Below are 23001 nucleotides of genomic sequence, written 5' to 3'. Positions count from 1 at the left end.
GGGAATCAGCATTCTAGGCTTCCCAGCCTCACAGATCCCTGACTTTTCCCTCTCTTTCCTCTTCCACAGGTGACAGAGATTGGCAAAGATGTGATTGGTCTAAGGATCAGTCCTCTGCAGTTTCGCTAGGGTCCCCTTTTTGTGCATAGGGGAGTCATCATATTTTCCTTCCAGAGAATGCCCCTCTATCATCCTTCTAATGTCCCCCTACTCCCAACTACCCCTCAGATTATTGACATTTGGCTTTCCCTATGCTAAAGCCCAGTGCACTTTTCCTTTTTATTATGGCTAATCAAAATGTCTAACACTGACTTCTTTGCCTATGAAGCCCTCTCATCTTCTCATGGTGACTACAGTTGTGGTCATAGTTGGCCTGGCCCTCCCAGCTTAGGCCTTTCAAGAAACAAATGAAAATTCAGTGATGAGCATTCATTTAGTAAATTCATTCATTCAATATTTGTCCCTCCCCTTCCCAGCATCTTTGTATCCTGTTTGCTAGAAAGGAGTGGAATGTAATAAGATATCATTTTTTTACTCAACTCTCCCAAACTCTTAGCCATTCTCCCATTTTCTTGGGCATTGAACCTCCCAAGTAGGTACCCTCTGTGTGCCTAGAAATTTAAGGTCTGAGAGGAAACCATTTGATTTTCCAGAAGTGTATACCCCTTTATGTTGATTTGTCCTTTACAACCATTGTTCTCATATTTTGTTTCTCATACCAAATAAAATAGATTTCTACAAGAGCTTCTTGGCTTGCCATTTCTTTCCTGGACCCTCTCAGGTTCTCCTCACCCCATGCAGCTGCCTCACTAAAGGAGATATCTTTCTTGCAATAGTTATTTTTAATTACAAAACAACTAATACCACTCTTTAAAAAAAAGAAGCATAAATTGTTCATAGGATGTATGTGAGGTATAGACCTAAGCTAAGAATGGTAGGCAGCAGGTAGCTTTTCTATTCCATTTTTCACTGCGGTCTTTCAGGTATGCTAATTACAGCCATTATTTGTTGTGCCTGTTACTGCTCTAGGTGTTTTATATGTAATGCGCATATGTAAGAGTCATTAGTAGTACACGTATATATTACGGTGCTTACTTTGGCAATATTGTATTTTGCTTGTCCAGTAATGAGACTAATTCAGTAAATAGTGATGTTCTGTGCCTTTGATTAAAATATGTCCATTTAAAATTTTTAATGTTTTTAATAAACAATACATTTGCATAGCTCAAATATCAGTAAATGTAAAAAGCTATACTGTGACAGCTGTTCCTCCCACCCCTTCCTCCAGCCACCTAGTTCCTTTCACCTTTCCCAAAACAGGTAACCACTGTTACTAGCTTGCTTATACCCTTCCAGAGATTTCTTATATATATACAAGCAGATATATGCTCTTTCCTATCCTTCTTCTATGTACAAATGGAAGCATCCTATTTAACAATTCTCCACCCTGTTTTTTCACTTAGCATATTTTAGAGATTTTTCCATATCAGCATATTAGAGAGCTGTACTCTTCTAGTGTTACATTATATGATATGCCATAATTTATGTAAGTTGTCCTACGTTGGTAGATATTGGAATTATTTCCATTCTTTTGCTGTTATAAACAGTGCTGCGATGAATTACCTGGACACACATTGTACAAGTGGGGGAAGTATACATGGAGATAAACTCTTAAGAGTGGAATTCTTCCTTCAAAGAGCACCTGACCCATTGCCGTTGAGTCGATTCTGACTCGTAGCGACCCCATAGGACAAAGGAGGACTGCCCCATAGTTTCCAAGGAGCGCCTGGTGGACTCGAGCTGCTGACCTTTAGGTTAGCAAACATAGCCCTTGACCACGACGCCACCAGGATTTCCGCAAAGAACACAAGTCTTTATATGTTTTACCTTTATACTAAGAGTCACTTAATATAAAGCACACCCAAACTAACCCTGCCTTCTTAAAATTTTGTATACTACTTTGATAACACTTTCTCAAGTTATAAACATTCTTTTTGTAAACAGGCAAGTTCGTTTGTCAAAAAAGACACCTTTTTGTAAGTTTAAAAATTAAATTACAGTCATGCACTGCATAACATCCATTCAGGCAACGTCCGACTGCATATACATCCGTGGTCCCATGAGGTTATAATAGAGTTCAGAAGTCTGGATCAGAGAACAAGATGTAGTAGTGGTAACCAGATCGCAACAGCTTCCCGCAGGTAACGTATATCTCATGTCTCTTATATACAAAGTGTATGTGCTGCCAGGGTATAATGGTACGGTACATATGTAATCTATAATAACATTATGCCTTAATAGCCATAATAAATGTCTATGTTACTGTCTTACATATATACTGTACTTTACTTTCTGTTGTTATTTTAACATGAATTTTCCCTACTTAAATAAAAAGTTGATGGTATAACAGCATATGCTTCGACTCAGAGGCAGCAGCATCCAATCTCGTGTATTGTGCATCTCTTGAGTGTTGTAGCGTTATCTCTATTTAATTTTCTTTCTAAAATACTACTGTGAAGTGTATCATGGCTCCCAAACGCAGCAAAACCAGTGCTAGCGATAGCAGCAGCAACAGGCAAAGGAAAAGTATCAACTTGGAAGCAAAACAAAAGTCATTAAACAACACGAAGGTGGGAAATCAGTAAATGCTATGGCTCCCAATTTAGGCATGTTTGTACCACATCCAAATCACGTAACATCCTATTTCACAGAATGTCTCATGGATGTTAAGCAATGCATGACTATAAAATTAACTTTGCATGGAACATAAACATTTGCCTAAACTGAGGGGTATGAAAAAAATTGACAGACCCCGGTTCTTGAAGCTTGTGTAACTGAGGAGACAAAGTGGACGTAAGTGAAATAATTGTGAATGCCAGACGAAAATTTGAAGATGGCCAATAAACAGTGGAGTGTCATTCAGTTCTTAAATAAGAGTGATGTCAAGGAAATGCTGTAAAATATTGTTTTGTAACACTGTTCACTGTATGTTAGAAAGAAGGAGCAACCAGGAGTTGAGTAAATACTGAGCTGAGGTGTTAGGAATCTTAACAGTAAAATAGAAAAGCAGAAACAAGCTTAAAAGATACTGCAAAGGAAGAATCATGCTGTTAGAGTCTCTTAATTCTCAGTTATCATCTAGTAGTTACCATATTAAGGTGCTTATCTTACCACAATGGGAGTACTAACTTGTAGTTGGACAAAATGTTATACTTTTAGCATATATGCCTGATAAAGCCATATTAGAGACACATGTATAAGCAGTTCCGCGTTGAATGAGAAAATTAGCCTGGAATCAATTATGTGACAGGTGTTTGAATAGGGTGTTAGAGTACCAACTCCAATGTTAGATATTCGTAATCTGAGTCCTAGATTAATGAAGCGTTTTCAAAAGGACAGAGTGATTTAGTGACAGAGTTGGGACTAGAATTTAGGTCTTCTGGCTCTTAGTTTAGAATGTTTTCTCCTAAATGACACCACTTGCTTGCTTGGAAGTAAACAGGTTTTGCAGGGGTATGACTTTAACAAGTCTGTGCCATATCCGAGAAGGGAAAAGGTAAGTACACACAGTACTCAAATGTTTGGGAATCTAAGGGCCAAAGAGATGAAGTGAGTTACATGTGATTTTTTTTTTTTAACATAGATGTGATTTTTCCCTTCTTTTAACCTTTATAACACCTTATAAACTTTATCGCTTTTAAGACACCTTGTGTCATACTTACTGTGTATATGTTTACTACTGCCTTCAGCCCAATCCCCAGACAGCTACTTTAGGGCAGGAGCTGTTCTTGATTTATCTCTATATCCTTCACTGTGCTCAGCACAGGATTTTAAACAATGGTAGATACTGAGTTATAAAATAGTTTCGTCTCTGAGGGAGTTGCATTCTGACAGATCTGAATAGGAGTTGCCCAGAATCATCTCTATCTGAGCTTTCCCCTCCGCACTCAAAATTACATTGGAAGTTGGGTTCCGTATGGAGAAAAGGAGATAGGACAGAGAAAGCCAGAGAGGCTAGATCAGGTCTATTACTACTACATTTGAATTGCCATTTTGCTCAGCCTCAGATGCCAGAGTTGCTTTTTCTGCCTGATTCAACTAACATTGAGTTCTTACTACATTTGAATTACTACACGTGGCCTTGTGTCCGTTAGTCCAACAGTTCTAGTGAAGAATAGGAAAAAGAGATGTCCGTTAGATTTGGCACAGAAGCGGCCTAATTAAGGGTCTGGGAGAGCAAAGAGTGGCCAATGAATGCCTGTTAAATACTTTAGGAGCTGGGAATCCAGCAGAGAAGACAACGGACAAAAATCCTTGCCTTCATGGTGCTTAAATTCAAGTGTGGTGGGAGGCAAGAGACGATAAACAAGATAAAAAGTATATATATAATATGCCCTAGTGGCACAGTGGTTAGCTCAGGCTGCTAACCAAAAGGTCGGCAGTTCATATACACTAGCTGCTCCACCAACCGCTCTTTGGAAAACCCTATGGGGCAGTTCTGCTCTGTCCTATAGGGTCGCTATGAGTTGGAATTAACTCGATGACAACAGGTTTGGTATTTGGTTCGGTATAGTGCTCAGTCTTAAGGAGAAAAATATACCCAGCATTATACATGTGTATGTGTAGGAGGGATTGCAATTTTATTCAATGAGGCCACAGAAGGGGGTCTCAGAGAAATGGCAGTTGAGTAAAATATCAAAGGAAGTGAGGGGAAAAATAGTGTGGGTTTCTATGCACTCTAATTGTCTTCTTGGTGATACATGTGTAGCTTCTGGTTAGGTGTAGGGAGCTTGTCCTAATCTAGCCTACCCACAGCTTGGGAAGAAGTAATGAAAGATCAACTTCTCTAGGTATGTGGGAAGTTGAAGTAGAGGAGGCCAGGCCAATAAGAAACCTGGCGGAAGATCACAATATATTGCCCTCGCGCTAGTTCAGCAGTTCCCAGCCCATGAGACCATGCAAAGCTTCCTGTCCCTTTAAAAATGGCGGCTCCGGCCTACCAACAATGCTACTGGCTGCACAAGGCGGACGGGGGCGGGCGAGTGGGCGGTGCCGAAAAGCCCAGCCCCCTACGGCAAGCCGGAGGTAGCAAGATGGCCGCCGCGGAGGGAGACTGTGGAGTTGGGGCCGAGGCTGATCGCGAATTGGACGAGCTTCTGGAAAGTAAGACCCGGTAATGGGAAAGGCCCGGAGGGGGCGGGTGTGAGGACCCATTCCGGGGCTTAAATGAGCCTGAAATATCCGGGGCGGAGAGGGAGCGGGTCTCCAAGGGTTGGACGGGGGCGGAGGTCTAACTGCGACCCCGAAGAAGATCTCTGGGTCACCTTCGCGGCAGGAGTTGAGGAGCTCATCTTTGGCCCCCAATGGCCCAGACCTAATGGCCCAGACAGTGGATCTCCCTGCCGGAGGGGGAACGGTAACCCACAGAACAGGATTCCTCGATTCCTCTCAAACTCTTCTTGCTTTAGATTAAGAAGTTCGTGAAGTCTTAACTTCCCGCCAGCCCAGCATTCTGTCCGCGGTGGGCAACGAAACCGACAGTTATGGATTGCTAACATTAACTCTTCAAAAACCCGTAGTGCGTCCTTCAGTGCCCCTGTCTTATCCTTAACGCAAAAGACACTTCTTTCCTCCTCCTAGTCCTATCACCCTTCCCTCACTAGTCTCCTTTACGGTTCTTACATCACGTCAGTAGCTCACGCGGACTACTTTCCTGAGAAATTGAGGGTGAGCCGGCTTACAAAGCAAGCCAGTTGACTCTCCTGAAAAACGGTGGATGTTCTTTTCTTCCTTGGCCCTGTGTTGGTTTCTTGCCCAGAGTGAGGCCAGTGCCCTCCCCCTAGGCCTGGCAAGCAGAGTGGTGGTGGAGACCCAGAGGTGAATTTTTTGTCTTGCCCAGTCACAGAGATGTGGGAAGGTGGAAAAATGAACAGAAACTGGGAGTGCCAGGCGACTGTTTGTGAATTGCAGAGGTGGGGCAAGAGGGAACCCTAGAAGCTTTGCTGAGGGAAAGCTAAATTGGAGGCTAAGAGAAGAGGGTTTAATGTCCTCCCATGGAGTGCAACGTGGAGCCCCTCAATTTGTACTAGCACCAGGACCAAAGAAAAGCTGGGTGGGATATCTTTTGAATTCTGCTTTCTTGCCAAAGGTCATTCCGTTTAGGGCTCCAGAATGAATTCTATGTTCCCTGCTCCTGTTGGATATTTTTATAGGCTTTACAGGGAATCATTAGGGCGTGGCAAGGAAGGCATAATGTAAATGGAGATGTACTTTGCCCTCTGCCCTTTTAACCCTTTCCTCCCAGGTCTGAGACCGGTTTGCTTGTTTCACCTTAAGAGATTTCTTCCTTTTTGATTACATTAAATTAAGTAATGGGGGAAAAGTGGGAGGCTTATTGAGGGATGGACTGGGAGGTGGAGACTCAGAAAGAGAAAAATTTAGAGAAGTTGGCAATTTGAAAAATTGTTCTTTTAATGCTCAGAAACCATCCAGCCGTTCTCCATCACCCATCCCCAACACACACCATGTCTCTTGTCTCTGAAGGTGCTCTTGATGATTTTGATAAGGCCAAACCCTCCCCAGCAGCCCCTCCTACCACCTTGGCCCCCGATGCTTCCGGGCCCCAGAAGAGATCTCCAGGAGACACTGCAAAAGTATAAATTCTACCCAATTAAGGGAGGGGGAGGGGAGGGGTATACAGCTCTGAACCGAGGTGGGTCAGGCCCCTGTGGGCCGGAGGGGAGTGGGAAAGGGTGCCTTGGCATCACATTGCTGAGTGCTCCTGCAAGTCTCAGTCTTTGTAAAACAAACTTCAGGTTGAGTGGAGGGATCTCAAGGACGTTCTCTGAGAAAAGAGCAGGTTTAAATGGTTAGATTGGTATGCCAGTCTATACCCTTCCTTCAGTGGCCAAATGCCTTTCTTGATGTCCTCATCGGGAGACGTAGTTAGAACTTCCAATGGAGGCAAGTAGGAGGGAGGCACTGCATTTCTCAAAGCCACTGCCTGTAGCTTCTGCCACAGGCCAGGTGCAGTGAGGTGCCAAGTAAGAGACACATTTTGCCCAACCTCTCCTGCAGGATGCTCTCTTTGCCTCCCAAGAGAAGTTTTTCCAGGAACTGTTCGACAGCGAGTTGGCTTCCCAAGCCACTGCGGAGTTCGAGAAGGCAATGAAGGAGTTGGCTGAGGAAGAGCCCCACCTGGTGGAACAGTTCCAAAAGCTCTCAGAGGCCGCTGGAAGAGTGGGTGAGGAGGGGACCCCAGACAGCTGAAAATATGTTCAAGTCATGCTGCTTGAGAACACTGGAATTCTTAGTAAGGTTGATAGCAATCACAGTGTCACTGTTGTGGGGTAAAGATAAGGAGAGGAGATGGGAGGAGAGGTGGGAACCCTACTTAATGAAAGAGATGAGATAGGTTGGAAAGTAATAGGAAAGATGATTCAAAACTGACCGTTTCGAAGGTTGCACTGTTATTCTGGGTATCATCATGGAGAATAAACTGACGCACGGTCCATACGGATTTATGAAAATGACCATGAAGATAAGCATAGACTTTGAAGCTTTAGAATGATAAGCAATTCACTGGTAAATGCTCCTCACCAAAGCTGACAACTGTGTTAGTCTAGCCAGGCAGACCGGTAAAACCCCAAATGACCCTGGCTCTTTGGTCTGTCCTAGGCAGTGATGCGACCTCCCAACAGGAATTCACTTCTTGCCTAAAGGAGACACTAAGTGGACTAGCCAAAAATGCCACTGACCTTCAGGTGAGAGGCTAGAGGTAGGGGACCACATGGGGCCCACTCCCGGACACCTTCACGACCAGAGTCTCAAAAGACAAAAACTCTGGGGTATCATCCCAAGTCTGTCCCTGCCTCATTGTTTTGAAACAGGCAAGTTTAAATCGTTCTTCCCTGGGCTTCTACTTTCCCAACTGAAAGGGTGGTAAGCCATCCTGAGAAGGCAGTATGCTCACCGTCTCTCCTGTCCTCTCTAGAATTCAGGCATGTCGGAGGAAGAGCTGAACAAGGCCATGGAGGGGCTAGGCCTGGCCGAAGGGGGCGGGGAAGGGAGCTTCCTCCCCATCATGCAGAGTATCATGCAGAACCTACTGTCTAAGGATGTGCTGTACCCGTCACTGAAGGAGATCACAGAAAAGGTTTGTCAGTCCGCTTCTGCTTTTCCTCCTCCCTTGCCTCGTATCAACTCTTATGGGCTACTTTGTGTGCTCAGGGCCTCTAGAGAGAGACTAACTTGAATGCACAAGTCCCTCTGCTTTTTTTGTCTCCTTCATTTATGTGGAATGTGTAGGGTCGGGGGAGTTATGTCTCTGAAAGATGAGAGTTTCCATGCTGAGGATCTCTGGAGTAAGAGGGGAAACCCCTCAGCTCTCATTTTCTGTAGACCGGCTCAGGACTCTGGGTCATAGTCTCATCGACCTCTTTTTGCATTTGTGTCTTCGTGTATTTCTCCAACAGTGATTCGTGTGAGAATATACTGCATAGGTTCTCAGCACTGGCTTTGTGCCGTAAGTGATTTAAAAAGAGTTTAAATGATGAGCTCTGTAGTTAAAGAGCTTATAGTTTTATTGGAGATAAAATATAGGCCTAGATGTTTTTTAGTGACAGATAGCAACATGCAGTTAAGTGCAGAATGAGTAATATAGACCAGAAGTTGGCAAACCAAGCTAAAAAAGCTTTTATATTTTTATGTGTTGTAAAAAAAAAACAAAGAAGAATATGTGACAGAGACTGTATGTGGCCCATGAAACCTGCTGTCTGGCCCTTCGCATGAAAAGTTTGCCAAACTTTTATGGTTTGTAGACCATAGCCAGGGGCTCTGGTTGGAGTCAGTGCTACCTCTCATGCTGAACTAAGTTATTTGGCTTTTTCCTTCAGTGCTACCCTCCCCTCCATATTTTAAGTATTGTTCTCATTGCCCTTCCCTATTCATTGTTTACTTAATTGTTAACTACCCATTCTCTGTTTTCTCAGTACCCAGAATGGTTGCAGAGTCACCGGGAATCTCTACCTCCAGAGCAGTTTGAAAAATATCAGGAGCAGCACAGTGTCATGGGCAAGATATGTGAGCAGTTTGAGGCAGAGACCCCCACAGACAGCGAGGCCACTCAAAAGGCTCGTTTTGAGATGGTGCTGGATCTCATGCAGCAGGTAAGGCCTCCTGTTGGCCACCTGCCTTCTGGTGCTGTCGGCTTGGGTGTTCAGTGGAGGAGGCATCTAGGAGGGATGCCACACTGCCACAGCTGGGCAGAAGAGGGAGCACAAGAGAGGCCACACAGCATGGTCCTCAGGAGAAAGCCCCGAAGATCAGAGCTCAGGTTCCTCTTCTGGGCTGCTGTCTTGTTTTCTGGGTTTTTCCCTATCTCACGTTGCTCTTATTTTCCAGCTACAGGACTTGGGTCATCCCCCAAAAGAGCTGGCTGGGGAGATGGTGAGTATGTTTTCTCCTCCTAGATTTTAATCAGATCCCTAGTTTCCAGAATTCTGTACCCTTCAGTGATTCCATCTAAGGTGATAACTGTGGCTATTGGGGGTGGACCTTCAGAAGGTCTCACCCTAAATATGAGCAGTTGTCTGAGTCCCTTCATCTCTTCTCCAGCCTCCTGGCCTCAACTTTGACCTGGATGCCCTCAATCTGTCGGGCCCACCAGGTGCCAGTGGTGAACAGTGTCTGATCATGTGAAATACCACACGTTTTCCTCCCTGATTCCCAGCCATGGGGAACATCTGGAGTCAGCAGAGCCATTGGGAGCTGAGGCAGGAGCGTCGTCTGCAGGAGCGATCTGCCCACTGCCCTCTGCCGTCCCACCCAAGACTGTGCCATGCCAGCAGGGGCTTTTTCTCTGTCTTTCTGGGAATAAGGCCTGTTCCACAGGTCATTTCTGTTAGCCCTACTCCATTGTGGTTTCTGCTGCTAGCAAAAGCCCAGCTACCTGCCAGGCAGAGGAAGGCATTCCTTTTGGGGCATGTGCCTTCTTCTTCCTCTCAAAATAGTTATATGGCCACACTGATGTTCACCTTTACAAGCAGGGTCTTCGTGCCTTGTCTCTACTCCCTGTCTTGGACCTGGGGAACAGGAACAAAGTCCCAGGACTCTGTTTTCTACAGTTCTCCTGGGAAGGACCTTTGGGAATGAGGAGGTACTTATCCTGGGCTGGAGCTGCAGTTCCATCATCATGCCCTCTCGCCTTCAGACTGTTCTGCATTCTGTGGTGGGAAAGGTACTAATTGAATGCATCTAATCACAGTAAGGTTGGGAGAGAAGCCCTGGGATTCTCCTCACTTTGGGTGCTGAGCCCCAATTCCCTGGTCCAGCCTGCGAACTCAAATTGCTGCCCTAGTTCTTTCTACAGTGCTTTGTGATCTAGGTGAACTCAGCTCCTGACCTTCTTTTGCCCCCTGCCTTTTGTCTTAACTCCTCTCTTTTTAAAATACCTATTTATTCCCAAGCCTAAGCTATGACAAAGAAGAACCCATCCTGTTTCCCCTCATCTAGTCCACCCACCACTTGCAGTGGTCCCCTTCCTCCTGGCAAACATACAACAGTAGTGTCAGGTCTGGGAATGAATGACCTGCCCCAGATACATTCTGTCTTATTTAAGACTTCTGACTCCCTTAGAATCCTGTCCCTGGATTCTGGGAGGTGGCTTGGGTAAGGGGAGGGGGTGCAACCTGGGCACCTTTTCCTGCAGGCTCCGTGGGCCAGCGTCTAATAAATATTCTGAGTGGGGAGTGTGGCCTGTTCTTCATCTGGGTCTTTTTCTGACCTTCCTCAGCTTCTGTAAGCTGCAGAGTGAGGAATGTTGGCAGACTAGTTTTTCGTAGAATTGCAGTGCCTGGCTCCTGGTGCCTTGTGGTGGGGAGCCTTCCCCCTCCCTTCCCAGCTCTGTCTGCACGTCATTTGGCAAAGAAGACTTGATATCCATCCGTCCTCATTTCTTTTCTGAATATTTCCATCTGGGAAGCCCTTCAGATATTGTATTTTAACATATCACATTACTATTGCTGATATTGGTAATGCATTGTTAACGTGTTTTCTAAATTGTTTCTTTTTGAGCTGACCTTGCCCTTCTTTGTAGGAGCCAGTGATTTCTGTGGCCCTTGGCTGCCATATGTTGGTGAATAATCTGGTCAGACCAGCTGGCTCTCCTGGTTCAGCACTCAGAAAATAACTGTTGCCAGAGCAAATTCACATACATCATCTGAGCCACTTTGAGCTCCTGACATGTCACTTTCCCCTGGGTTAAGGCATTTCATACCTTGAAGATCTCATGTGTTCTGTGGGATCAGCAAGGAAGTGAATGCTGTTGATGCTTCATGCTGCTTGGGAAGGTCCAGCTAGTGTAACTTACCAGAGCATGGAAGAACCCAGGTCTGAAGCTGAGACTCCACCACTCTAGATGAGAAAAAGTAGAGGCAGACTTGTGATGATGGTCATGAGGCCTGAATGGCCAAAATTTCCTCCTTAACAACTCCAGCCAAACACTGGACAAGAGAGAAGGAGGGAAGAACAAAAGGGCCCCGACCCTTGAATCTTTTGCCTACTGCCCTGGCAGTGTGTTTGGTTTTTTATTTGTTTGTTTTACAAATTCTCACTTCTACTGGCCTGGCCAGGGCTCATTCCAGGAATCTAAATAGGTGCTGTAGTTCGCTTTAGCTTTGTTGCCAGGACGCTTGTTTTTATTCTGATTTAACACAGACAAGTTGATCTCAGGTTGCTCCCTATTCCAAAAACACTGTATTTGAATTATCCTAGAACTTGAGGAGGGATGAAGCTTGGCACTCTAGGGCAGTCCTCAAACTATTTGTGGTGAAAGACTAGCTTTTTTTTTTTAAATACCTGATCCTTTGTGTATTGATATGTGTTCCTATTGCCCATGCTTAGTGCTCAGTCACTGTATGCAACCCACCATACAAGTTTGACAGACCCTGTTCAGAAGCATCATGCACTTGGATATTACAGCAGTGTGAAAACGCTAAAAAGGTTTTAAACGCTCTCAATTTCTTAATCATCATGTTGTGAACTAGTACAAAACTCTTCACAGACTGTATAAGTCTGTGAACTACCTTTGAGTAGCACCGCTCTGGAGCCCTCAGTCTCTCCATAGCTCCTAGCCAAAATGATGAATTCCTGTAATTGTAGGTCTTTCCTACGTGACGGTTGCCTCTAGAGAAGTTTTTCTTCAGCAAGAATGTGTCACTGCGAAGACATCTCTAGCATTTTTCTAGCCTTCTCTGGTGCTTAAAAATAGTACAAAGCTTAAGTTTGATCTGTATGTGAAATGTTTATGTTGCTCTCAAACTTTAAAGGGAATGCCCCTTTGTCCCCAAATTCTGGATGTTAGAAAACAAATTTTTGGTTGTACTAATGATTTCATGAGTTTAGAATTTAATTCTTACAGAATTCATGATAATAGAAGAATTTTCTTATGACTTGGGATTTTACATCCTGGTATGGGCTCCAGGAGATGGTTCAAGTACTTTGTTGAGATGGCATTTGGAAGCTTTGGAAAAATAATGGCCCACAGTTGAGATGGCAGGCCATAGGGGGAAGGATCAGAGAAAGTGGGCGTGTAAGAATAAATTTGTTATATAATACTGGAGAATCTACCAACTGATTATGTTTCTTATTCCTTAGGAAGGCCCAGAGAAAACTTTTTTATAAAGGCAATAAGAAATGCACTGGTGAAGGGATCACCAGCATCTTTGAGAAGTTCAGAAGTGGCTGCCCTCTGTAGGTTGAGGCTGATGGAAGGAGATGTTAAAGAACTGGTTTCCGTAGTAGTAATGGGGATGATAGGATCCTGCAGAGCAGAGGCCAGGTGGCAGCACTTAACTCTGGGAAGCAAGGTGGGTGACTTTCCATAATGGATAGCAAAGTCAAAGTGGAAATGCTAATAAACATGGGTGGTCCTAGGGGCAAGATAAATGGGCAGCCAGTGAGGGCACTGACTTATATGTAATTAAGGGAGATCAAGAATGGTTGAAAAGAAGGGTGAAGTCAGTAACTTCAGTGGAAAGTCACTGTGGACAGTTCTTAACCCATAACCTGTCAATTGAAAGGGATCAGTTCCCCATGAAGGAGGATCTTCCAACACTCTGGCAAGTCTATAGAGTTCTGTACTAAGTAAGGGACAAAGTGGGTAAATCCCACCATTGTTCCCAACTGTGCGGTAAGGATTAGCATGAATCAGCCCTCAAAGTGTAGAAATGGATCCAGTCCTCACCTTCCCGCTTTTACATTCTTATTGCCAGCCACCCAAGTGGCACTCCATCTCTGACCCTAGCCACCCGGAGCTGGGTCAGGGCTCACAGAAGAACACCTTCTTTCGGACTGGCAAACAGGCAGACGCCAGCCCCTGCTGGCTTTCGCAGCCCCTGTGGGTTCATTAATTTGCTGGAATGACGGACAAACTTTCTCAGAGAATATACCATACTTAGGACGACAACTTTATTACAACCAAAAAAGATACAAACAGACACATAGGGTGAGATCTGGGAGTAGTTTCAGTGTGAAGCTTCAGTGTCCCAAAAAAGGAATGCACTACCCTACCATGTATGGATGTCTTTCACCAACCAGGGAGCTCTTCCAAGCCTTAGAGTTCCAGGCTCTTATCAATCTCTCCACGAAGCCATGATAGATAACGTCATGCCCTCCTAAGGCAAGTCAACATCTGCCCCTAGGTGATCCCTCTTATTCTGATCAGTCCTCATTTGCCTCAGGTGTGGTCCAGCTCTCAGGAACCAAGAACAAAGGCCAGATTGCTTTCTGCACCTCACAAATAGTGATTTCCCTGTCCTTCCCCAAAACGACCTATAGCCATTTACTCAGTTAATCAAATACTGGGGAAAGAATACCCACATTTCTTGTGGACTGTTGGATAAATTTCATTTTCCTGGTTTCCAAATGTACGAACAGAACGGAAATATTTGGCAGTTGGCAGAAAGGCCAAGTAAAAGCCCCTGGAACTGCATCCCTCCCTACCTTTGCCAAGATGGCAAAAGAAAACTTTGTTCTGGGGGATTTGGCAGAGATTAGTGGTATAAACTTAAGTTAGTTGTTCCAGTTGCAGTGCTGTGCAGAATGTGTGTGTGTGTGTGTGTGTGTGTGTTTTACTAGAAAGTAACAGCTAGTTATGTAGGTTAAAAAAATAATAATAAAAAAAACCTCACCTCTGTCAAATCTATTCCAACTCGTAATGATCCCACAGGACAGAGAAGAACTGCCCCCATATGATTTCTAGGGAGTGCCTGGGGGATTCGAACTGCCAACCTTTTGGTTAACAGCCATAGCTCTTAACCACTACGCCACCAGGGTTTCTGGTTGTGTTGGTATGAGGCTATTAATACACCATGAGGCTCAGCAAACTATAGCCCACAGGCCAAATTTGGCTGAATGCCTGTTTTTGTTTATAGGTGTTTTTGTACTACACTGGCAGAGTTGTGATAGAGTTATATGGCTCACAAAACCTAAAATATTTATCCTCTGGCCCTTTACCGAGGAAGTTTATTGACCCCTGATCTAGGAAATGCATTCTTTCAGTATCTATCAGGAAGGGGTATCTGGAGCAGTTTGCATTCACCAGGCATAGGCAAGAGTATGTGTTCACAGTCTTGCCCCAGACCTGTGTTAATTCTCTCTCTCTGTCACAGTGTCCAAGTCCAAAGAAACCTGGACATTTGGCAGAAAATCACATTTGTTTGTTACATTCCAAATCCCCTGCTGTCGAGTCAATTTCCAACTCATAGTAACCCAACAGGACAGAGTAGACCTGCCCCATAGGGTTCCCAAAGCTGTGATCTTTATAGAAGCAGACTGCCACATCTTTCTTCCATGGAGTGGCTGATAGGTTCAAACCACCAACTTTTCAGTTCGGAACTGAGCACTTAACCGCTGTGCCACCAGGGCCCCTGTTTGCTGTGTTAAGAATATGTAAATCAGACCTGATGATTCAGAAGGATAAAATACTCTGGATTCCTGGTGAGACATACAATCCAGAGAGCAGGAGATAAATCCTACAAAGATTCAGGGGTCTGCCACATTGTGAAATTTTTAGGAGTCCAGTGGTCTGGACCATTCTGGGACATCCCCAATACTTAAAGGATAAGTATTGCATCTCGTATCTTTTGTTCTAAGAAAGAAGCACAGTGTCTTTGTAGGCTTCTTCCGCGCTTGGAGGCAGCATATTCTGCACTTGGAAATGCTACCCTGATCCATTTACAGATGAGATGAAAAGCTGCTAGTTTTAAGTGGCACTTAATAAAGCTCTGCAGTAGGTCCAGGCTATGGTATAAGTAGCCCTACTGCTTGGGCCAGATGACCTTGAAAATTTCATGATACTAGAGGATTCTACGGGGAAAATACTAAACGATGCAGGAAGCATCAAAAGAAGATGGAAGGAATACACAGAGTCATTATACCAAAAAGAATTAGTCGATGTTCAACCATCTCAAGAGGTAGCATATGATCAGGAACCGATGGTACTGAAGGAAGAGGTCCAAGCTGCACTGAAAGCATTGGCGAAAAACAAGGCTCCAGGAATTGACGGAATATCGAGATGTTTCAACAAACAGATGCAACACTGGAGGTGCTCTCACTTGTCTACGCCAGGAAATATGGAAGAGAGCTTCCTGGCCAACTGACTGGAAGAGATCCATATTTATGCCTATTCCCAAGAAAAGTGATCCAACTGAATGTGGAAATTATCAAACAATATCATTAATATCACACGCAAGCAAAATTTTGCTGAAGATCATTCAAAAATGGCTGCAGCAGTATATCGACAGGGAACTGTGAGAAATTCAGGCCGGTTTCAGAGGAGGACATGGAACCAGGAATATCGTTGCTGATGTCAGATGGATCCTGGCTGAAAGCAGAGAATACCAGGAGGATGTTTACCTGTGTTTTATTGACTATGCAAAGGCATTGAACTGTGTGGATCATAACCAATTATGGATAAAATTGCAAAGAATGGCAATTCCAGAATACTTAGTTGTGCTCACAAGGAACCTTTACATAGATCAAGAGGCAGTTGTTCAAACAGAACAAGGGGATACTGAGTGGTTAAAGTCAGGAAAGGTGTGCGTCAGGGTTGTATCCTTTCACCATACCTATTCAGTCCGTATGATGAGCAAATAATCCGAGAAGCTGGACTATATGAAGAACGGGGCGTCAAGATTGGAGGAAGACTTATGAACAGCCTGCATTATGCAGATGACACCACCTTGCTTACTGAAAGTGAAAAGGACTTGAAGCCCTTACTAACGAAGATCAAAAGACCACAGCCTTCAGTATGGATTGCACCTCAACATGAAACAAAAATCCTCACAACTGGACCAATGAGCAACATCATGATAAACAGAGAAAATATTGAAGTTGTCAAGAGTTTCGTTTTACTGGGATCCACAATCAACACCCGTGGAAGCAGCAGTCGAGAAATCAAACAATGCATTGCATTGGGCAAATTTGCTGCAAAGGACCTCTGTAAAGTGTTGAAAAGTAAAGATGTCACCTTGAAGACTAAGGTGTGCCTGACCCCAGTCATGGTATTTTCAATCATATCATATGCATGTGAAAGCTGGATAATGAATAAGGAAGACCGAAGAAGAAGTGACGCCTTTGAATTGTGGTGTTGGTGAAGAGTATTGAATACCATGGACTGCCAAAAGAACAAACAAATCTGTGTTGGAAGAAGTACAACCAGAATGCTCCTTAGAAGCAAGGATGGCGAGACTGTGTCTTATATACTTTGGACGTGTTGTTGGGAGGGATCAGTCTCTGGAGAAGGACATCATGCTTGGCAAAGTAGAGGGCTGGCAGAAAAGAGGAAGACCCTCAGCGAGGTGGGTAGACACAGTGGCTGCAACAATGAGCTCAAGCATAACAACGATTGTGAGGATGGTGCAGGACCGGGCAGCGTTTCATTCTGTTGTGCATAGGGTCGCTATGAGTTGGAACGGACTCGATGGCACCTAAGAACAAGAGGTATTTGTGGTAGGAATAGATGTGTGGCTTATCTGGCAATCTCCGTAAGAAGAGTTCCAGCATAGACCTCGGGTTCTGGAGCAAGGTGATGCCATCTGCAGCAGAGAAAGTTTTACCATTTGAAAAGTACCTCCTAGCATGCTGTTAAGCCCTGATAGAGATTTGAGTGTCTGTGCATGAGATACCAAGTGACATGGGACCGTTGCCTTTGATGAGCTGGATATTGTTAAATGCGCCAAATCATAAGGTTGGGTGGATACAACAGTAATCCATCTTACAGTGGAAATAGTATGTTCAGGAAACAGACTTAGTGGGCACAAGTTAAATTGAACAAGGGTTCCCAGACTCCCATATCACCTACCTTTTGCACTGACACCTTTCTCTTAGCTCACACCTCATGAAAATTCATTTAACCATGTGACAGGAGGATAAATTCCAAGTCTGGTTCATGGATGGGTTAGCTTGATACGTTGGAGTAAACCAAATAAGGTACGTTATCTCTCGGTGTGGAGCCCTGGTGGTGTCAGTGGTTAACCAAGAGGTCAGCAGTTCAAATCCACCAGCCACTCCCTGAAACCCTATCAGGCAGTTCTATTCTGTCCTACAGGGTCGCTATGAGTAGGAATCTGGCAACTGGTTTGTTTGGTTTGGTTTCTCAACATCCCCACTCAAAGATGGCCCTTAAAGACAATGATGAGGGAAAATCCTCTCAATGGTAGACCTTCGGGCAGTGTACCTGAAGTGGCTGACCTAGGGCAAGGATATATATGAACTGATCAGTGGGCTGGTCGGTTGGGGTCCTGAGAGGAGCAAGACAGGAAGGTGGGAAACAAGAAGGTCTGGTGAAGACCATTTGGATGGATCTATGGAAATAGGATTTAATAAAGTATCATGTTAATGGTCACCAGAAGAGTGCTAAACAATGACCAAATGGATGGTGTTTTAGTTATCTAGTGCTGTTATAACAGAAATACGGAAAGTGGCATTAACAGAAAGATTTTCTCACAGGTTAAATAAAAATAATTTTTTTTTTCCCTCACAGGTTAGGAGGCTTAAAAAAAAAAAAGTTGCCATCGAGTCAATTCTGACTCCCATAGGGTTTCCAAGGAGCAGCTGGTGGATTCAAACTACTGACCTTTTAATTAGCAGTCAAACTCTTAGTCACTGCACCACTAAGGCAGAAGTCCAAATTCAGGGTTCCTGGTCTAGGGGAAGGCTTGCTTTCTCTGTAGGCTCTGGAGGAAGGTCCTTGTTTTTTCTGTTCCTTGGTGATCTTTGTGTGGCCTGGCATCTGTCTTCTCCCACCTTGCTTGTTTGTTTAATATCTTTTTTTATATCTCAAAAGAGATTGATTTAAGACACACCCTACACTATGCTGTTGTTGACATAAAACCCGTTCCCAAATGGCATTATAGCCACTACCTGAAACCATTGCAGTCAGTGATTCCGACTCATAGCAGCCCTATAGGACCAAGTAGAACTGCCTCATAGTTTCTAAGGAGCTCCTGGTGGATTCGAACTGCTGACCTTTTGGTTAGCAGCCATAGCTCTTAACCACTACACCTCCAGGGTTTCCATAACCACGACCAAAAAAGAAAAAAATCAAATCTGTTGCCGTTGAGTTGATTCCAACTCATAGTGACCCTATAGGACTGAGTAGAAGTGCCCCACAGGGTTTCCAAGGAGCACCTGGTGGATTCGAACTGCCGATCTTTTGGTTAGCAGCCGTAGCTCTTAACCACCATGCCACTGGGGTTTCCATAACCCCTACAGGGGTTAGGATTTACAACACGCATTTTGGAGGGACACAATTGAATCCACAGCAGATGGGATGACTTGTTCAGGACTGCCTCAGCTACCCCAGTGCTTGCACAGTGTCCTCATGAATAGAATCACCTTGGAGGCAGAGATGGAGGTTATTCATTGGCCTATTAACATGGATTTCTTTCTCACTGTAGCTGATCTAGGAAACCCTGGTGGTGTAGCGGTTAAGTGCTACGGCTGCTAACCAAAAAGGTCAGCAGTTCAGATCCACCAGGTGCTCCTCGGAAACTCAATGGGGCAGTTCTACTCTGTCCTATAGGGTCACTATGAGTCGGAATCGACTCAACGGCAACAGGTTTGGTTTGTTTTTTTGGTTGGTAGCTGATCTAACTACTTCTATTGCTGAATATTCAGCCTGTCAACAACAAAGACCAGTGCTGCAGCCCCAATTCAGGACCACCCTCGAAGAGAACAACTAGCCATTTGGTGGCAAGTTAATTACCTTGAACCCTTTGCATTTCTGAAAAGGTAACAGTTTATCCTGACCAGGATTGATACATATTTTGCTTTACCTAGTCTGCCTACAGCACCTCAGCTAATACTACCATCCAAGGGCTCACATGGGTTTTTGATCTACTGGCCTGGAAGCCTACGTAATAATGCCTTGGAACAACAGGCATCGGGAGCCCAAAGTGATCAGTTGGCAGCCATAGCTTTAAGTTTATTGAGATTCTTATGGTGATCCCTAGTAGAAGCTCCCCTCCCGTTTAGAAGTGGGTCCGCCAGACCCACAGTTTAAAGTTGCAGAAATGGGAAGCACAAATTGGGAATGATGTTGAGCAGGATCACTCCCACTTCCATCCCTTGGATCTAATGGCATGGGATCCTACATAATGGCAAAGCTGGAATGGTAGTGGGCACGTGACCATGAGATCCACTGGTTCTACCAGATACCTTTCCATAAGCTGCTGACCTGACAGAGTAGTGGGATAGTCTTTTGAGGGTGCAGTTATGGTGCCAGCAAGGATGGGATACTATCCTTTATGATGCATTATAAACCTACATGGCCATAATTTGGTGCTTTATCCCCAGTAGGTCGGATTCATGAGCTCTGGTACCAAGGGATGGAAGTAGGAGTGATCCTGCTCAACATGGTTCCTAGTGATCCACTTGAGGAATTTGTGCTTCCCATTCCTGCAACTTTATACTGTGGGTTTGGAGATCCGGATTCTAGGAAGGGAGGGGTGCTTCCACCAGGAATCACCATAAGAATTTCAGTAAACTTAAAGCTAATGGGCTCCTAATGCCAGGAGACCATCAGAAAACAAAAGGAAGTTACCGTGTTGTCAGGGATGATTGACTGCTCATTACGAGGAGGTAGGACTGCCACTGCGTGATGGGGGCAGAGAAAAATGTATTTGGTGTGCCTGTGATCCCTTGGGATATCTCTTGGTTCTTCCATGCTCAGTTATAACTAAATGGGTAAATATAGCACCTGCGGCCTGATAAGGGCATGGTCACCAGGGGGCACAGAACCCCTAGGGATGAGGATCTGGCTTACTTCACCAGCTGAAGTGCTAGTCAAGGGAGAGAGAAATCTGGAATGGGTGGTAGGGGAGGGAGAAGATGAATATCACTCATGACCTCGGGACCAACTCCAGCAACTTGTGTGCCCAGAAATTGTGACTCACCACAATGCTGGAAGAGCTGCCTGGAGTTGGCTAGGGTATACTTACTGTCCAAAGAAAATGGATCTGGCCGAAGCGAGAGGTGCACTGTAGTGGATATTGCTGATGCCCTGTCCAGGTCCTCTTTACCAAGAAGTGATAGTGCTGGCTGCTAGTAGCTCACAGTTGCATCTTTCTCTTGAGAATTGTCGTCTGGGCAAACAGGAGCAACTTCTGGAAATTCCTGGGAGGTTACCACCTCCCAGGGGCAGCCCCACAGCCAATAACTGACACTAGGGTACAAAATTTCTTCCCTCCTTGCCTCAAGGTGGGACAAGTGTGCCATTTATGTTCCAGAGTTCCCAGCGGAGGCTAGACTTATCAGCTGAACTCATATCTTTGCCTAGCTTTTTCTTCTATCCTGCCTTGCATCCCTTGCTATATTTCAGGTTTTATTTGAAAGCACTTCTTCAATCACTGCACAAGGATCTCTATCCTGGGCTTTGCTAGAGAATCCAACCTGAGACAGATGGAGAGTAGTGCCAACTAAGAGATACAAGAATAGCAGCAGTTTGGAGTTGGCAGAGGGTAGAGCAAAGGTGAGTTCAGTTTTGGAATGTTAAAGTGCCATTGGCCATCAGATATATGAGTCTGAAGCTTCAGGGAGAAGCCTGGGTTGGAAATAAAGACTTGGGAGACACTACGTATATGATAGTTTAAACTGTGAAAGTGGATAAAATCACTTTGGGAAAACTTGTAGAATGAAGAGGAAAAGAAGCTCATGAAATAAATGGTCAGATATATATATAATAAATAGAGACATGGAATATAGTGTCGCGGAAACCAGTGGGATTGAGTTTCTAGAAGGAGTAATGATCATCACAACCTCAAATTCAGTAAGAAAACCAGAGATCAAGAGTTCATTGATTTGGTGACAGTAGAAATGATATCCACAAAGCTGTGAGCACAGAAATCAGATTGCCCAGTGGGAGGCTTTTATCTCTATAAACTTGTTATCAAATCGATTCCAACTTATGACAATCCCATGAGTGCAGAGTAGAACTGCACTCCAAAGGGTTTTCAAAGCTCTGGCCTCTTGAAAGCAGAACTCTAGGACTTTTCTTTCCAGGCACCTCTGGGTAGGTTCAAACTACCAACCTTTCAGTTAGTAGATGATTGCTTACCCGTTTGCACCACCCAGTGATTATTTTTATTCCAATACCAAGCCAAAAAGCCAGCTCCACTGCTGTGGAGTTGATTCCGACTCAATGACCCTATACGACAGAGTGGAACTGCCAAATTGGGTTTCCAAGGCTATAATCTTTACGGAAGCAGACTGCCACACCATTCTCCTGCAGAGCCGCAGGTGAAGTTGAACTACCAGCCTTTCAGTTAGCAGCCAAGTTCTTAACCACTGTCCCACCAGGGCTCCTTTTTATTCCCCTAGCTACACTAAAATCACTCTTTTCAAGGTCTTCAGTAACCTCCATCTTTCCAAATCCAGTGGTCAATTTTCAGTCATATTAACCCCAGGCTCTTAAACATGAATGACAGTTTATGGTGCATTTCTTGAGACTTTTTTTTTTTAACTTGGTTTGTAAGATCCCTCACTCTCTTAGTTTACTTTTTCTTCCTATTGCCTGGCTGCTCTTTTTAATGTATTTTTCTGGATATTCTGCCTGTGACCTCTACTAGGTGGAGTGCCGCAGGATTAGAGGGCTCAGTCTTTAGATGTCTTCTGTTTTCTTTCACATTTCCTCTACGTAAGTTCTCACTCTGTGACTGCCTATACCATTTATTCCCTGATGGCTCCTCCAATTTATACCTCCAGCTGTCTCTCCTGTGAGCTCCAGATTCCTATTTCTGACTGTTTACATAACAGCTCCACTGGGAAATATAATAGGTGTCTCCAACTTAACATATTTAAAATAGAACTCTTATTATTTCTCCCCAAAACCTGCTTCAGTACCCCAGGTATTCCATCTCAGTAAACAGCATCACTGTTTATCCAGTTACTCAAGTCAAAAAACGTGATAAACCCTTGCGTCTTCTCTTTATCCTTCAGCGCACATTCAGTCTATTAAAACAACTTCTCTAAACCAAACCAGTTGCCGTTAAGTCTCTTCCAACTCGTGGCAACCCCATGTGCTTCCTCAGAAGTAGTTTGCCAGACCTTTCTTCTGAGGCACCTCTGGGTGGATTTAAACCTCCAACTTTTCGGTTAGCAGTTGAGCATTCAACCGTTTGCACTACCCAGGAACTCCTACATCCTCTTTCTCTACTCCACTTTTAAAGTGCACCCTCCACTTTCTACCACTGCAGCCCTCTAGTCTTATTAGGACTTCTGCAATAGCCTTCTAATTAACTGGTCTTCCAGCTTCCATTTTGCCACCTTAAAGGCAGTTCTCAAAGCAGCAACCAGAGTGAAGCTTTTTAATTATAAATTAGGTCACTCTTTTACTAAAAACCCTGCATGACTTCGTGGCGACTTAGGATAAAATCCAAAGTCCTTACTTTGGCCTATAAGTCCTTGAGTAATCTGGCTCCAAACTCATTTCCTACCTGCGCC

General features: G+C 44.4%; 2 protein-coding genes across 4 annotated transcripts in view; both read left to right on the top strand.

Moving 5' to 3' along the window:
• COPA (COPI coat complex subunit alpha) overlaps nt 1-743 on the top strand; it is a 63833-nt gene extending 63090 nt beyond the window's left edge. For both annotated transcript variants that reach the window (XM_023554162.2, XM_003415185.4), the window contains exon 33: nt 70-743. In XM_023554162.2, the coding sequence (XP_023409930.1) occupies nt 70-129 (60 nt within the window). In that variant the 3' untranslated portion in view covers nt 130-743. The remainder of the gene's footprint in view (nt 1-69) is intronic.
• Nucleotides 744-5048: 4305 nt separating this feature from the next.
• On the top strand, nt 5049-12626 carry PEX19 (peroxisomal biogenesis factor 19). 2 transcript variants are annotated; one of them, XM_003415184.4, is made up of 8 exons: nt 5049-5163; nt 6544-6653; nt 7078-7243; nt 7678-7763; nt 7994-8155; nt 8991-9167; nt 9403-9447; nt 9616-12626. In XM_003415184.4, exons 1-8 carry the CDS (start codon nt 5094-5096, stop codon nt 9697-9699), a joined length of 900 nt encoding a protein of 299 aa, XP_003415232.3. In that variant the 5' UTR covers nt 5049-5093; the 3' UTR covers nt 9700-12626. The 2 variants fall into 2 exon arrangements, with proteins under 2 accessions (XP_003415232.3, XP_064138873.1); XM_064282803.1 differs by having other exon boundaries at nt 5086-5173.
• Nucleotides 12627-23001: the final 10375 nt, after the last annotated feature.

The sequence above is a fragment of the Loxodonta africana genome, chromosome 3 (genome assembly GCF_030014295.1).
Source record: "Loxodonta africana isolate mLoxAfr1 chromosome 3, mLoxAfr1.hap2, whole genome shotgun sequence".
Lineage (NCBI taxonomy): Eukaryota > Metazoa > Chordata > Mammalia > Proboscidea > Elephantidae > Loxodonta > Loxodonta africana.
This window is presented reverse-complemented; position numbering and strand designations above follow the sequence as displayed.